Genomic DNA, 16,965 nt, shown 5'->3' on the forward strand with positions numbered 1-16,965 from the left:
GCCCACAAAGGTATTTCTGAAACTGTACAGTACAAGTACCCCGCCATTTTTAGTCGATCATGAATTAATTATATTAGTTTGTATTTTCATATATTTTAATAGTGTCAACAATATCATTACCTGTATTTGTGAACATTTTTTTTTATTTGATCCATGCCATATTTATTTATCTTGAGGTGGTACTTTGTGCAAAATGTTTCAGAACCACTGGTCTACAACTTTATCCATAATTGTTTTCTACTCAATTAAACGTGTGACTGAAATGACATTTAGTTCATGTTTGACCAGGCAACTATCAGCTAGCTTGACATTTAAGTAAATGTACATGTGGTTGTGGATTTTATTGATTCTTTTAATAATAATTATTATTTTGTTTATTTAAAATATTAGTAGCCCTTGCTGCAGTTGTATCATAGTATTTGTAGCATATATGTTCTATGTTGCCATGATTAATTATGTATTAATTACATTCATTTGACAACTACTGTATTGTTACAAATAATAGAAATTGTATTGCATGAGCACTCCATCCATCCATCCTCCGATCCGCTTATTCTCACAAGGGTCACGGGGCTGCTGCAGCCTATCCCAGCCATCTTTGGGCAATAGGCGAAGGAGACCCTGAACCTGTTGCCAGACTATCAAAGGGCACAGAGAGGCAAACACCATCACTCTCACACTCACACATAGGGACATTTTAAGTGTTCAATCAGGCTACTATGCATGTTTCAGGAATGTGAGAGGAAACCAGAAGACCGGGAGAAAATCCACGCAGGCCACGGGACAACATGTAAACACAGGGAGCCTGGAGCTGGAAGTGAACCCAGGACCTTTCCATTGTGAGGTCGAAAGTCTAGGTCTAGGATCACTGGGCTGCTTCCTTCATATTGCTGTCAGTATGAATATTATTTCAAATATCAATATTTATATTTTGATCCAATTTTAATAATATAACGCCATTGCTATGGTCTTAATCATAATTACTATTCGTTGATTTTGGTAATATTGTAATCAGTTGTATTGTGACTACAGTACTGGACTGTATTATGCGCCTATTCAATGCAGTTCACATGGTTGTCGTTAGAGGGCGTGCCACTGACTTGCAGCAAAGTTTTGGCCACTACATGTGCACACGAGTATGACGCGGGTGAAAGTTCGTATCCAACATGGCGGCCCCCGTGGATGCTATGTTTTCCTTTTGCGTGGATCCTGGCAAAGTTGCAGGCAAGGTGGAGGTGCGATTTATTGACAACGTCAAGGTTGGTTTGTCGACCCGGTTAAGTTTAGGTTTGTTGTCTCCAAGAAAATGTGCTTTGTTCGCCGTTTTTTGATCATTAAAACTCCCAGCCATTGCTGCACATGCATCGTTGCTACTGATGTGCGATGTCAATGCAGTTTGCCTAGACGTGCCTAAGACTACAGATAACACTTGTAAGTGCTGTTCACATTCTTGGGTGTTTTCCCATAATAATTACATTAACATAAGAAACTTTGATTGGCATAAAGCAGGTAAAGTTGGTTAACATTTTTTACAAATCATTTGTAAACTTTTTTTTGTTGCTCTGATTGTTCTGATTTAGTGTTGAATCAATGTTTTTTTCGGAAACATGATAGCATAATTACAATGCATTGTACAGTCCATACGGCACGAGCTCAAAAACTTGATATACGTACATTGCAAGACAATAGGTCCTGCCTGATATGCTAGGGGGGGGGGGGGGAATCGGAACTAGCACCCCCATAAAATCTATACCGTTCAAGTGTCACTCATAGTATGTCATATCAAACTTCTGTTTCATTTTGCTTCATACAGTATATGTCGAATGGTTTGCATGTCTGCTTCACATTTGCCACATTCTCGTGTTGAATCTTGGCTCAGGCTCTGTGTGGAATTGCATATTTTCTCAGTCTGTGCGAGTTTTGTACCAGGTACTTTGTTGCTGTTTTTTCACATTCCAAAACACACAAAAGATCATCGAATGTGAGTGTGACTACCGGTAAATGTTTGTCAATATGTCCCCTGCGATTGGTTGGTGATCATTCGCGTACTGTAGAAAATGGATGGATTTGTTCAATTTTGTCTTCATTGAGTTCAACTGTTGCTCTTGAACATGCGCCTAAAGGGGAAAGGTCTGTTTGCCAAGAGAAGCATCAAGAAGGGAGAGGTCATTTTCATTGAGCGCCCGCTTGTCTGTGCCCAGTTCCTGTGGAATAATTTGTACAGATACAAAGGTGAGACTGCATGACATAACCCAACGTCATAACCCAATGTCTCATGATTGACATTTCAATTGTGCTTTTTAAAAGCATGTGATTACTGTTTGAGATCTCTGGAGACAGCTGAGGAGAATGCTCAGAGACTCACAGGCATTCCAGCCCTCAGCCTTCCTTATCCGGAACTCTGTCCCGTTCGACCGCAGCTCCACCAGGTCTGCCCTCATTGTCAGGTTGGTCAGCGCAGGAAATCACCGTAATGACAATTTCAAGTTTGGGAAAATTGGAATCTGACTCATATTTTCTAGAAGTCAATACACTTGATGTTTGGGAAATATTCACGTTTCCTTTATGTTCATCCATTGTCAAAAAATGAACTCTGTGGTTTGCTGTTACTTTATTCGTTTTTTTACCTCGTTTTTTTTGTTACATTGGGTTAGGCTGAAAACATTCCAAGTTACAGCACACAGGTTCCAGTTTAAACTAAAAGATGCGCTCTGGCTTTGCTCATTTTCATATGGAGGAGACAGGCACACATACTGAGATACAAATGGACCATATGAATGTTTCCAAATGACTTTTATTTCAGATTTCTGGTCGCAATTGGCCTATATTGCAATGTGGTCTCGCACACACACATTCACGTTTTTGCTACATTGTGTGGACGAGGTGTGTGAGGGATTTGTCCCGTGGGAACCCACAATTTTTTTTTTTGCCCGAAACGAGAACATGTGCAGACACACTTAGACACACACGCGAATCCCTCACCTGGCCTACCACTACCTGTAGGTTATGTACTGCAGCACTGAATGTCGACAAGCTGCCGCGGATCAGTACCACCGGGCGCTGTGTCTTGGGCCATCCTGTGAAGATCCAGACCACCCTGTCAACAAACTGAAAGATGCATGGAGGTAATCAGGGTTTTATAATACTAATAGTAATACTAATACTACTACTACTACTACTACTACTACTACTACTACTACTACTACTACTACTACTACTACTACTACTAATAATAATACATTTTATTTCTAAGGAATTCCTTGCGAATTATATGGTAAACAATGTGTTTGTCACAGGAGCATGCATTACCCTCCAGAGACTTCCAGCATCATGCTTCTGGCCAGAATGGTCGCCACTGTTAAACAAGTGAGGTGATTTTATTGATGTATTTATTTTTTTGGATGGTGGTGTAATGCTGTCTCTGCATGCTTGTCACAATAAAATTCCAGGTATCGCTTTCACATTCTGACAGCATTTGAGAGGATGTACTCTATAAACAATTGATTTGAAATATTTATATTAAATATAATCTTTGAAGCCTGGTAAGAGTGATACAGTTGATATAGCCACACGACTACATCACATAATACATCAAATTGACAGTAAAATCAAAAGTGGACGTCTTATGAACTCATTCACTGCCAGACGATGTGCAAAAGTGCCAGGGCTTTTGTCATTGTCACTTGAATTCCAGGACCCAAAGAATATTAAGTTTTAGGACTACATAAACATTCAATGCAGCCTAAGAAACCTTGGAATCTCTTCTTTCATTTGAAAAAAAAATAGTTAATTCCTAAGCTATATGGGTCTGGAGTTATCTGAGCTTGAAATGGGGGCATCTGTACAAAATACAATACATAAATATTGATTTATATAGCGCTTTAACAATAGCTGAAGCTGTAACAAAACGCCCACATGGACAAAAGGCAAATGTTGCCCACTCGTGGAAGGGAAAAAAAACATTGCCAGAGGTCTGACCAGCGCTTTATCGGCAATCCCCCTTAGGAAGAAGCAAAACCTGAACAAATTCGGGAATGGCGCTCCACGTCATGCTTTTCAATTCCCAAATAAATTCGTCAATGGCAGTGAATGAGTTAATTGTGGTTTCCTTATTCTTTCAGTTGGCCCCCACAAAAAAATCTCTCATGCTAATTACATAAGTAATTATGTGTATATTTGCCTCTGTGTTCACAAAGTGTTTTTAATGTGTGGTCCAGGCCGAAGACAAAGCACACTGGCAGAAGCTCTTCTCGTGTTTCTGCAGTCGCACGGCAAATGAGGAAGACGAACTGGCCCACAAACTCCTCGGGGAGAAGTTCAGGGTAAATATTCCTCAACTGGGGGAAAATGTGAAAGATTTCTACATCTTGTATCGAACCCGTAGCTTACCAATATAATATCTTATTTTAGGGTCAGCTGGCAGTGCTCCAGAGTCTTTTCAAAGAAGCGCTGTATGATGACCAGCTAAGTCGTGTAAACGCAAATCTTCTTCTTTTCCTTTTGGCTTTTCCCTTCAAGGTGTCGCCACACCGAATCAGTTTCCTCCATCTTCAGAAGTTTGATTCGCATGTTTGTTATGGCCAAGCTTTTAAGTCGGATGCCCTTCCTGACACAACCCTCTGTATTTATCCGGGATTGGGACCGGCACTGATTCGATGACAATGCTCCGATCTTACCGTGAAATGGGCATCTCTTTCCCTACATTACATCACAAACAGGACTTCAAAGTCCAAATAATAATCATAATAATAATAATAATAATAATAATAATAATAATAATAATAATAATAATAATAAAACTTTTCATTTATAAGCGCCTTTCAAAACTCTCAAGGCCACTTTACAGTCACAGGATAAGTTTTTCTGTGGGTGAGCAGCGGCAGCCACATGCGCCAGCGTTCACTCAAGTAACTGTTAATGCTAATATTAGCTTGTAATATTTCTAACCTGACACTAGCTAATAGATAGCTAGCTAGCTAGCTAGCTACTCCCTTGAATCCCATCACAAGAATTGAAAGATTACAATAAATGTCCTGCATGTAATATGAACGGATTTCCAACCCTTTTTCTAATGTCACTGTACGCCTAATAGATAATAATCGCTAAAAATATTATGGTTAAATAAATAATAATAATAAATATGTGGTTATATAATTAGATTTGCTGAGTTATGTACCTCATTACATGACCAATAAATTAACTGTAAAGTGTAAACTAAATAATAATAAAAATAATAATTATTATTATTACTATTATTATTATTATTATTATTATTATTATTATTAAAAACTACACTTACATTTACTGGTCATGTCATGAGGTACATGACTCATAGAAAATATAATAATAATAATTATTATTATTATAATTATAAATGTTGTATTATTTATGAGTAAAGCTCAATGAATGCATGATTGTAGCATTGTTTGTATTTCAGTGGTTTGTTCCCGAAGGCTTCCGCTCTCTCTTCGCTCTGGTCGGCACGAACGGCCAAGGAATCGGCACAAGGTTAGCTGCTTTTTATTCAACTTGTATAAGGTCAGATGTGAAGTCAACCTGGTCAAACATCATTTGAGTAAAAGTTATAGGTATACTTTTGTTTGTTTTTCAGGTTCAGAGTCAGACGCATAGCAACACACTTAGCAATGACAATGCTTTTGTTCAGCAATTTTTGGCGAGTGATGTGATTGACAGAATGCCAAATTGCAATGTCAGCTAATGTAATACATTGTCACTCGAATTCCAGCACCCATAGAATATTGAGGTTTAGGACTACATAAACATTCATTCATTCACAGGCAAATAATTAATTCATAAATTATATGGGTCTGGAGTTATATGAGCTTAATATGACTGGTGGTTGTCAAAAATACAATGCAATACATACATATTGGTTGATATAGTGCTTTAACAACAGCTGAAGCTGGAACAAAGTGTTAACATGGAAACAAGGGAAATGCTTCCCCCTTGTGGAAGGGAAAATAACATTGGCAGAGGTCTGGCCGGTGCTTTATCGGCACTACAGCAAAAATAAAAATAAAATAAGCATAGTTTTTTTTTTTTAATTGTGCACAAAATCAACCATACTATCAGGACAGTCACACACAGTGATGACTGAGCGAACTAAATTTTCCCCCGGTACTGGTTTGTCAACCAATGTAATGTGATCATCTGCGGCCAGTGACGGCCTAGCATGCCTGCATGTTAACAATCACAGTATTTGGCAAAACAAATGCAGTCTATGTAGCTTCCTCTTCTTGTGATTGTTATCCTTGGGAGGTGTCACGCTTCTGAGTTTAACAATCTACACCAGGGGTGTAAAGTGTCATTTTTTGCCGCGGGCCACATTGTAGTTATGGTTTCCTCTCAAGGGCCGTTATGAATTTGGGGACGCCATTAGAATGTTTAATCCCCTCCACATATTACATATAGAGCGCACAACAAATTAATGAATAACTAGTTTTCAAATCTAAAGTCAAGAATAATGACTGTTATTGTGGTTTACATCCAAAAATATGAAATTTTGGTTAGGATTTTAGCAAGCATCATGGCATTTCACACGTTTGATTTGCTTTCACGGGCCGAAAAAAATGATGTGGCGGGCCGGATTTGGCCCCCGGGCCATGACTTTGACAACTGTGCTCTACAGGACCTCACTTAGGGGTACTTTGTCATATTGATGAAATAAAAAAGATTATTTTTTATGCTTTGTTGGGACATAAATATATTCCATTTGACATTTTCTATCATGACTTCACAATTGACCTTTGTAGAGCACCCCTCACCTCGATCCTTGACACGACACCTGACAGGTTTATCCTTTTTGTTCCGTCAGCTCGCTGAGTCAGTGGGTTCACGCCTGCGATGCAGTTGAGCTTCCTCCCCAGGAGAGAGCGCAGTTGGACTCCTTTATCGATCAACTGTACAAAGACATTGAGAGAGGTGAGCGTTTTTGGCCGCATTCAATTGCATGAGCCCGGGAACACAATTCTTATGTTTTATGCTGAAAATGGGATCTGCCTCACGACAGGTCTTATTAGTAGAAGTTTGAGGACATCAGAATGTGGAAATAAGTGTGCACAACCCAAGTCAAACCAGACCATGAAAAAATCAGATCTTTTAAGTCACAAGGCCATGTAACACTTTGAGCTGTGTGTCTCGGGGTGTTTTGTTTTCATTTCCTGATCTGAAAGGTGATGAATTGCTCCTGAGCTGAGGTGATCCAAGTTAGCGCGAGAGAAAAACTGTTTCTAAGCATGACAAGGGGCAATTAAACTGGGAAATTGGATTTTGGAATCATATTTCATTTCGAAGCAACATAACACGGCCCTAATGAGAAATCCGTGAATGGGAAATTTGGAATGTAAGAACCACAGTATTTAACCCCTGCGCCCCCATTTGTCAGTATCATTTGTTGATACTTCATGTTTCTCTTGCTCACACTGCAGAAACTGGAGACTTTCTAAATAGTGAAGGCTCAGGTCTCTTTCTACTCCAAAGCTCATGTAAGTCACCGTGACTTTCATGTTTATCGATGCAAGCACAAAAGCATGTCCTTTTATTGCTTGGTGGATTTTTTTTTTACCCTTTTCAGGCAATCACAGCTGCTTGCCCAATACAGAGGCTTCCTTCCCTGACAACAACTTCCTGCTTCACCTCAGTGCCCTCGGCGACATCGATCCAGGCCAGGTTAGCTGATGCCTGGGCCGCGGGGGGTTAAGGGTTAGAGTTCATGCACACAGAAGGCAGCGGTCATGCGCCCTGCCAAGCAGTCATGCGCCCTGCCAAGCCATTTAGAAGGCTTTTAATATTTTTTTAGGAAATACGGTTTTGCAATGTTTTAGGTTCCTAAATATATACATATTGAAAAAACAAATTCCCATTGTGGGACTTAAAGGCTTTCAGATTGTGAATCATAATAAGACATAAGTATTTCAATGTATTTTATTTTTCTCCATTCAATCTACAAATTGAACATTTAGCAAATTTGCCATTTTGTAACATGTTTATTTTCTTTCTTTTCTTCTTCTTTTGTCTTATCACTTTATAATTCTTCCTGGCAATTTTCATCTTGAACATTTAACACATATAACAAATAAATAAACTGTTTTGTCATAACAGCTTTCTTCTTGGAATCTAGGTGGAGGGTGGTGGAGGGTTACAATTCTGTAAATAATATATTTATTTATGTATATATTTATTTATTGAAAATGTGCTTTTATTGTTTAGTATGTTTAACTTTATTTTTTTACCAAAATACATTGACCATAATTTTTAGGCTTTCATTTCTACATTCTCATAATAAATGATTTTTTTTTTCAACAAAATGTAATTAATCATATAATCTTATATAATAAGATATAATATTATCTTGTATAATTTTAAATTTTAATTAACTCATTGATGGAAAAAATACAAATACTACTTAAACTATTCTCGTCTTTAATGTAATTTTTTTAATAAGACATTTACCCCCAAAATGTAAGCATTTTGATTCTTATACAAATAAAAATCCACCTACGTGTGTGTTGATTATTATATTTTTTTTTTGTGTGCTACGACAGCATGCCTCAAGTGAAAGTTTCCAATGTATTCACAATAATTTATCTCCATTTGAGAATTACTTATCTGTAACGCTTGTTCTACAATTATTTGTGGGGTCCTTTCCAGGAGATCTGCATCAGTTACTTGGACTGCTGTCAACGAGGCAGAAGCCGCCACAGCAGGCATAAAACTCTGAGGTGGGCGTCTCCCAATCTCTCCTTTCTGCTCATCATGAATCTCTCGAACGCGCTAATAAGCCACATGGATCGATGTGAAGCCCGACGGCTAATAATGGGCTGGTTCGTGGCAGATGTGCAGAGGGTTCAGTGGTCGCACTGATCTTAGCTTTTAGTTGATTGATCTATGCGGCAGGCACTTCAACCGTCAAATTTCATTTAGCATGTTTTTATTTTGCTTCTGTGCTGATTCTCTCAATTCACAATGTATTGTTATGTTTCCACCACTTTGCATTTTATGACACAATCTGTGTAGAATACTGAACCCCACACTGTTGAGGTGGAAAAAAAGAAATAAGAAGTGCAATTGACAAACCCTTTCCAGATTGAATAGGCAGCATTAGTACATAGCCAGTTGAGACCACTCACAACATTTTTTGTTGTCTTGAAGTACGGACTTTAGCATAGAATACAATGTTGTGAAATAGTATTCCCCCCTTTCTAATTTGTGTGACCTTTCCATATTTATGACACGCAATGGTTTCACTTCATCAAATCAATTTTAATATGACACAGATATTCCCTAAGGAAATAAAATAAATACAATTTCTAAATGATAATTTAATATACCAATAGAGCGGGAATTGAAACCGATCTGACTCTAATCTGAAAAGGTAAACCCCCATACATCTGTGTAAACTCTCAGTCGTACAGGAGTGGTCCATCGCTGAGAAGGTTTCTTCAGGCGTCATCTGTACTTCTTTGAAGGTGTCGGACGTTTCGCTTCTTATCCAAGAGGCTTCGTCAGCGAACTAAAATTTGCTGGTAGTTTTGGCCCTATATACAGGTAACATCCGAGTGACGACCGGGTTCCATTCCGACAGAACGATCGTAAGTCAAACGGTCATAAATCGAAAAGCATTCAAAATGGCTGACGCGAGGATCACGTGATCATAACAAATGACGACACGCTGGCATCTCCTATACGACAGCATAGTATACGATGTCAATCTGTTGTTTTTAAGCAACATTTTCTATTGAATACTATTATATACCAAAATGTTGACAGTTCATTTATAAATATAACAGTGTCATTTTAATCATTTTATAATTCGTATTATCGATCTTTATTACTGTGTCGGCGCACACGTTTTCTGCACTGCTTCCCACGCATGCGAGCTGTCAAAAAAAAAACAGCTGTCCAAAAATCGCTCTCCTTGCTAACAGAGAAGCCAGAAGAGGTAGGTCACCTGTCTCAAAGAGGCGGCGGCGCCGACCGTGAACCCGACGTGGTATTTGTGTCGCGGCGATCCCACCCGCTCCGCCTCGGCGTCGGTGGACACCCCTCCCCCCGATTGCTGTGCTGTCATGCTGGAGAAAATTGTCGTACACGTTTTGTTACGAAACAATTATTTTGTATCGTCATTTTGTGCAATGCTGCTCCGGCAAATAAACATCCTACTTGCTCGATATTGTCACGTTCGGATTGATAGCTGGGGGCAAGGCCACGCCTCCCCGCTTCCTTCTTTAGGACAGCGGGTACGAAAACGGGACGCTGTCAACTTGTATTTGTACTTTGTATTACCCTGGAATTTGTCTTCGGTGCTCGGTCCCATTAAAAAAAAAAAGTCTGGCGGTCATGGTCCCCCTGCTCTCAGGTTGGGGGGAGCGGAGGACTATTCCCTGAGGCTACACTGATTACTTCTGTTGTCCTGACTGATTACTTCTATTGTCCTGCCTGATTATGAGGTCTATGACTGGCCTGATTGCCCCATTTGCTGTGGTATCACCTCATCAGCATAACTAAGCCTATGTGGTCTAATAAGTCTGTTGTAAGAACGATCCAAATTAAACCTCTCCCCACCATGGCGATTTAGTGAACGATTTCACTGTTTTATGAAAATAGCTTCTTTTACTCCCTTTTCAAACCATGTATTTTCTTTCGCTAAGATTTTAACCTCTGTCGTCAAATGTGTGGTTTCTGGCTTTTAGGTGCATATGTACTGCAGATTGAGGCCCACTAGTATTATCCCTGCGATGTTGATAGTCTTTTTTTGAGAATTTGTTTAGTTTACCGAATGTATTGCTCTTTACAATTTTCATTCTTACAATATATTGAATGAACTACATGACTTTGTTTTTCATTTGGTAGCCTATCTTTTGGATGCACCAATTTTTGCTTTATAGTTTTTTGAAATAAGTAGGAATTTTGTGTTGCCAAAGGACTCGTAGTTGTTCAAAACCCCCTGAAATGTAAGGTAATGCTACTTCTCTCCTTTTAGTATCTTCAGAAGTTTTGGTTTCATTCCCTATTCTTTTCATTTGACATTTGTTAAAAGACCACTGAGGGTAACCACAGTTTGTGAGTGCTCTCCTGACATGTTTTGACTCCTTTTCTCTACCTCAGACGCTTGTTGGTATTAGTTTGGCCCTGTGTTGGAGGGTTCTGATAACTCCTAGTTTGTGTTGTAGAGGGTGGTTACATTCAAAAAGTAAGTATTGGTCAGTGTGTGTGGCCTTCCTAAAGACTTCTGTTTTTAGTGCGCTGTCTTCTTATAATTACTTTACAATCCAAAAAGGCTAGTTGATTCTCTTCAAAATCCTCGCAAGTAAACCAAATTCTCGTAACTCGAATGTTCATAAGTAGGGGAGTGTCTGTAATGACAGGTTGGGGAATGCTGACTTGTGTTTCACACGCACCATTGAATCAAGGAAAAGTTTTTAAAATCTCTCTCTGCCTTTCTTAGAGGGTGAGTTTTCGGGGTTGTGAGGTGGGCTCTTTTCTCTGGAGTTGAACTCCCAGAGGTGGTTAAAAAGGTTCTCAGTGGAAAAGCCTTGGGGGAGGATGAGATCCACCTGGAGCGTTTATGTCGAATTTAAATGAGCTGTGGTTGAGAAGAGTGAGAGTGTGAGTGAATGCCTGTCCAACATGTGCTGTTTTTGCCTTCAGGGAGAACTACATGTTTGTCTGCTCGTGTGCCAAGTGTCTCTCTCAGACGGATGAGCCGGACGTGACGTCAGAGGAGGAAGAAGAGGACGATGAAGACAACGCAGAGGCCGAAGGTGCAACGGGGGGTGAGGAGATGGAAGACGAGATGACGGATGTGTGATTTATTAAAAAAAAAAGACCTCATTGTCAGCCTTTTGACATGCAACCCCATCCATCACACGAGAGGCGCACAACAATAAACACAACTCTTCACAGTCGCTGTGAAGAAACCTTTCACCGTTTCCCCCCTTTTAATAACACATTAAAGCTCACAATCAAAATGGAGGCTCAGTGCAGCTAGCTGAACAGTACTGCCATTCTTTGCAAGAATCGACTCCTTACCTTGAGCAATTGATGTCAAATTATCAGTATGTGTATTTGTAATGTTTCATATTGATGCTAAAAAGACTGAGGCCCATACTATAAACGAAAAAATAACCCGTACTTACGACCACAACCGCCAGAACCCCCCCCCCCCCTTTTCTTTTCTTTTTTTTAATTCTACGCCTAGCGTAAGTCGGAATCCATTCAAAATGGCCGACGTGACGTTTACATGACAGGATAGTATACGATATCAATCTGTTGTTTTTTTAAGCAACATTTTCTCTTGAATACTATTATATACCAAACTGTTTACTGTTCATTTATAAATTGTATAACTTTTGATGTCATTTTTATCATTTTATATTTCATATTATCACTTCTTATTACTGTATAACTGTACCTGTAATGTATACAAAACTGTTTACTGTAAAGTTCATTTATAAATGTTATCATTTCCCTGCTCTCCCTGCTAACGGCCAGAAGAGGTCGCCCGACACACACGCTCGGACTCAGGCGCGCGCGCGCACACACACACACACACACACACACACACACACACACACACACACACACACACACACACACACACACACACACATACACACACATACCTACACACACATACCTACACACACATACCTACACACAAAATACACAAACACACACGCACACACACACACACACAAACATACACACACATACCTACACACAAAATACACAAACACACACACAGATTATATTATTTTAAACCACTGTATATTATATTAGATTAAACTACAGTAAATTAAATTAGATTAGTTTAACCTTCATTAGTCTCTCAATGGAGAAATCGATGAGAAGGTTTCTTCAGCCGTCATCTGTACAAAAGTGAAGGTTTCGGACGTTTCGCCTCCTATCCAAGAGGCTTCGTCAGCGAACTAAAGTCTGACTGGTCGTATCGGCCCCATTTATATATCCCTAATGTCCAGACCTGGTGGCGCCGGACACAGCTATGATAGGTCCCTACTCTCAGGTTGGGGGGGGCGCGGGACCCCCCCCTGTGGCCCTACTGATTGTTCCTACATTCCTGACTAACGATTGGCGTATTACACCCACTCCCCCCGGTATCACCTCATCAGCATAACGACCCTCATCAGCATTGCGAAAGTTGACTAACCTGTTTTGCTATTTCATACAATAGCCTGCTCAGGCAAAACAGGTTAGTCAACTTTCGCAATGCTGATGAGGGTCGTTATGCTGATGAGGTGATACCGGGGGGAGTGGGTGTAATACGCCAATCGTTAGTCAGGAATGTAGGAACAATCAGTAGGGCCACAGGGGGGGGTCCCGCGCCCCCCCCAACCTGAGAGTAGGGACCTATCATAGCTGTGTCCGGCGCCACCAGGTCTGGACATTAGGGATATATAAATGGGGCCGATACGACCAGTCAGACTTTAGTTCGCTGACGAAGCCTCTTGGATAGGAGGCGAAACGTCCGAAACCTTCACTTTTGTACAGATGACGGCTGAAGAAACCTTCTCATCGATGGACCACTCCTGTACGACTGAGAGCTTACACAGACGACTCAATGGAGAAATTCACAATTCACAGCAACAAAATTATTAAAGGAAGAGGAAAGGAAAAATATGTCCTCTTTCAAAAATAAAACAATTGTCTTAAAAACAACTGTATTACTGTACTGTCCATATATGTTAATGTTTCTTTCCAGCGGTAGAACACAACCCCCACATAACCGGGATGAAGCACATGAATTATCTTCATCAACATCCACATCATTTTTATTTACTAATTGTATCTAACACGTACGTTTACTTCCCTGCGATACCTTCTCGGGTCCTTGAAGTCTTGAAAGGCATTTCATCCATGAATTTAAGTCAACTGTATTTATAGAGCACTTTCAAACAGCCAACGCTGCACGCAACTATCACTTATAAGCAATAAATCAGTCACAAAGACAGTCAGAAGCACAAAGAAGTAAAACTAAAAGCAAGTCTGAGTCATTCTTAGTCAAATGCCAGAGTACAAGTGAGTTTTAAAAATGGCCAATGAGGGAGGGCATGTCTTCAATGCAGTGGTCAAGGTCTGAAAAAATGCTAACCCATGCATGATAAGTAACATTTTGAGATAAAAAAAATAATTAAAAATCAATGTGTTAGGTTCATTATTTTTAGTTATCATACATTTGCTTATTAAATAATTCACTGCCAGACGTGCAAAAATGTGTCTACTCAAGTGCCAGGGTTTTTGTCATTGTCACTTGAATTCCAGAATATTGAGTTTTAGGACTACATAAACACTCAATACAGCGTTAGAATCCTCAGCCTCTCTGTTTCATTATAAAAAAAGAGTTAATTCCTAAATTATATGGGTCTGGAGTTATATGAGCGTCAAATGGGGCAGCTGTACAAAATACTATAACAATACATAATATTGGTTTATATGACGCTTTAACAACAGCTGAAGCTGCAACAAAGCGCTAACATGTAAGAAAGGGAGAATGATGCCCCCTTGTGGAAAAGAAAAAGCATTGCCAGAGGCCACGGCCAGCGCTTTATAGTTTATCACACCACACTTTTTTAAGTCTGGATTGATTCAGACATAACACTACTGAAGGCCTAGCGAGGCCCTGTTATCAGAGCAGTTTTCGCATACTATGATTGGCCCTTGACTATCCAATCATACTTTACAAAAACTCTGACGTTGACCAACGCCTTCAAGAAGGCGTTGGTACCCCTTTTGGGTTGCCAACTCGAAATCTGATTGCTTAGAGCAACAGTTTGATCGACACATTTGATGTGACAGGGCCTGCAGAACTGATGATGAAGGTGTACAGGTCAATTTCTGACCCTGGTAACAAGTAATGGCTGACATGTTACTGGTTAAATGCTTGAATACGAAAACACACGTCTGGAAGCAGCGCAACAAGGGAAAAATAATGAAAGGAAACTGAAAGACAATTTCGAATTATTTAATAAGATTTCATGGACAAAATATAATTGGCGTGATTCATATTTTTTTAGGCCAGCAGAGAAGGGTTTGTAGGCCTTGATGGGCCACCGCTGCCTTACCGGTAATTTTCCAAGGATGGATTCTGTACAGTCTCCTTATCACATTGTCAGATTTTCAATGACACTGTGAGCATGATCATCAATCGGAGCGTAGTAACTTTTTCTGTTCATTCTTAAAAATGTGTCTACAGTTGACTTGTTTTCATGAAGCGTCAAGTCCAGTTGAGCAAAAAGTTGTGTGAATGTCATTTCATGATGTCACACTGATACATAAGAGACCTCGCGGCTATTTGGGCAAGGAGTCAACGGTGGCTGACTTTTCCAGAAGGTCACGTTACAAACGCCGTCTGACTCATGCGGACGAAATGAGGCGTCGGAAGGAAACACTTTGGCTATTCATCTATAATCTCCCGTCTCATCTCTCCAAGGACGTGCTCCACATCTTTGTCGTATGAGACAAAGAGACTTCCAAGACTGGGACCAATCGTGTGAAGAGTTTTTGTCCATTCTGAGCGACCACATGGTCCCGCTCATGCCTGTTAGCTAGTTGGCTCGGCTTGATTTGAATTTTGGCCGGCATTGAACAATTCAATCCATGAAAATGCATTTCAAAAAGGGTGCTGTCTATCGATGTTGAGGAATGTTAGTAAATCATTGAAATGGTGAATCTTTGTCAAGAAATAATATGCATCCACAATGATCAGAATTAGGTTTTACCATGAAGTGGATCGTTTCCAATGACCAGCTAACATCAACATTCAACAAAGGTTTACCAATTTAACAGGATGTAATGCCACAGTTATTTCTGGTTTTTAGTGAAAGAAAATGTTACACAAAAATCTTAACTTTTGCCAACGATGCTATTATTTTTTTTGTAAATGTTTTTTTTTTTCCCTAAAATTACAGGAAATTGGCTTTTTTTTTTAAATAGCATGTTGTTTGGTAGAACTTGATATTTTGAAGATAGTTTTTGTAATACAGTAAAGTCTCTTTATATCGATATTCTCGGGAGTCTGAAAAAAATATCGATATAACCAGACTATCGATATAACCGATCCCAGCGGCATGTAAATTTTCTCCCTGCGTTCATAGAAATAGTATCGTAATAAGCAGTACTATCGATATAACCGATATCGATATAACGAGACTTTACTGTAATTGCTGCAAGAGGTTTATTTATTGAATATTTTCATTTCTTTAAAATATTTTTGAGTTGATTTCATTTTAATATTTGACATGCAAATGTGCCATAATATTGTGTATTGGTTATGTCTTTTTGTTCAAATGTCATTCTTAAACACATTGTATAATTATTTGTCAGTGCCTTTCATCAAAAAAATTAAAGCATGTTGAACAATAGGATTATAAAGTACTTTTTGCAGTTTTTTTCTTTCCAGGTTGATTTTAAAAAATGCTCAACCATATATTGTGTTTACAGTATTTAAGGTCTGCATTTAAACTGCTAGCTAGCTTTCAGCAGATACTGTCTACCCCAATCCCATGATCAAGCCCATGAAACATCCCATGAGTGTTTCTTTTGCAAACTCCTTTATGAAGAATGAAGCATATGATCCTTTTGCTTCCTGTAAAGAAGAGTTCGGTTGCCCCCCTTCCCCTAATCACTCCGACCCCTCACCACCCCCAGGATAGTTTAGGACCAGCTTGGGAGGCCCCGATGCGCCGTGTTGCACCATCATTCAACGCCCTCCACCATTTTCACTGATTAGGCAAAAAGAAAAACCTCTGCTGGATCACGTCAATATGGGGCCGTTTCATTACATGGACACACATACACACAATCAAGCTCCTGTTTTAACTCTTCTCACAATTATACAATTTTGCTTTTATAAAATTCTATCTATTGGATATTGGATATATATATATATTGGATATACCTTTATTAGTCTCACAGTGGAGAAATTTA

The 16,965-nt window shown here is 39.4% G+C and overlaps 1 protein-coding gene across 3 annotated transcripts; it reads left to right on the forward strand.

Moving 5' to 3' along the window:
- The first annotated feature begins 1,131 nt into the window (after nucleotides 1–1,131).
- On the forward strand, nucleotides 1,132–15,237 carry smyd5 (SMYD family member 5). 3 transcript variants are annotated; one of them, XM_089021687.1, is made up of 14 exons: nucleotides 1,132–1,259; nucleotides 2,124–2,232; nucleotides 2,308–2,447; nucleotides 3,004–3,125; nucleotides 3,297–3,366; nucleotides 4,218–4,322; nucleotides 4,411–4,473; nucleotides 5,438–5,508; nucleotides 6,836–6,942; nucleotides 7,449–7,505; nucleotides 7,595–7,689; nucleotides 8,671–8,741; nucleotides 11,671–11,795; nucleotides 15,054–15,237. In XM_089021687.1, the coding sequence occupies exons 1-14, from the start codon at nucleotides 1,167–1,169 to the stop codon at nucleotides 15,080–15,082; spliced, it is 1,257 nt and encodes a 418-aa protein (XP_088877813.1). In that variant the 5' UTR covers nucleotides 1,132–1,166; the 3' UTR covers nucleotides 15,083–15,237. The 3 variants fall into 3 exon arrangements, with proteins under 3 accessions (XP_088877813.1, XP_088877823.1, XP_088877806.1); XM_089021697.1 differs by having other exon boundaries at nucleotides 11,671–11,783; XM_089021680.1 differs by lacking the exon at nucleotides 15,054–15,237 and having other exon boundaries at nucleotides 11,671–11,849.
- The last annotated feature ends 1,728 nt before the right edge of the window (nucleotides 15,238–16,965 follow it).

The sequence above is a fragment of the Hippocampus bargibanti genome, linkage group LG02, assembly GCF_051943395.1.
Source record: "Hippocampus bargibanti isolate YZ-2025 linkage group LG02, ASM5194339v1, whole genome shotgun sequence".
Lineage (NCBI taxonomy): Eukaryota > Metazoa > Chordata > Actinopteri > Syngnathiformes > Syngnathidae > Hippocampus > Hippocampus bargibanti.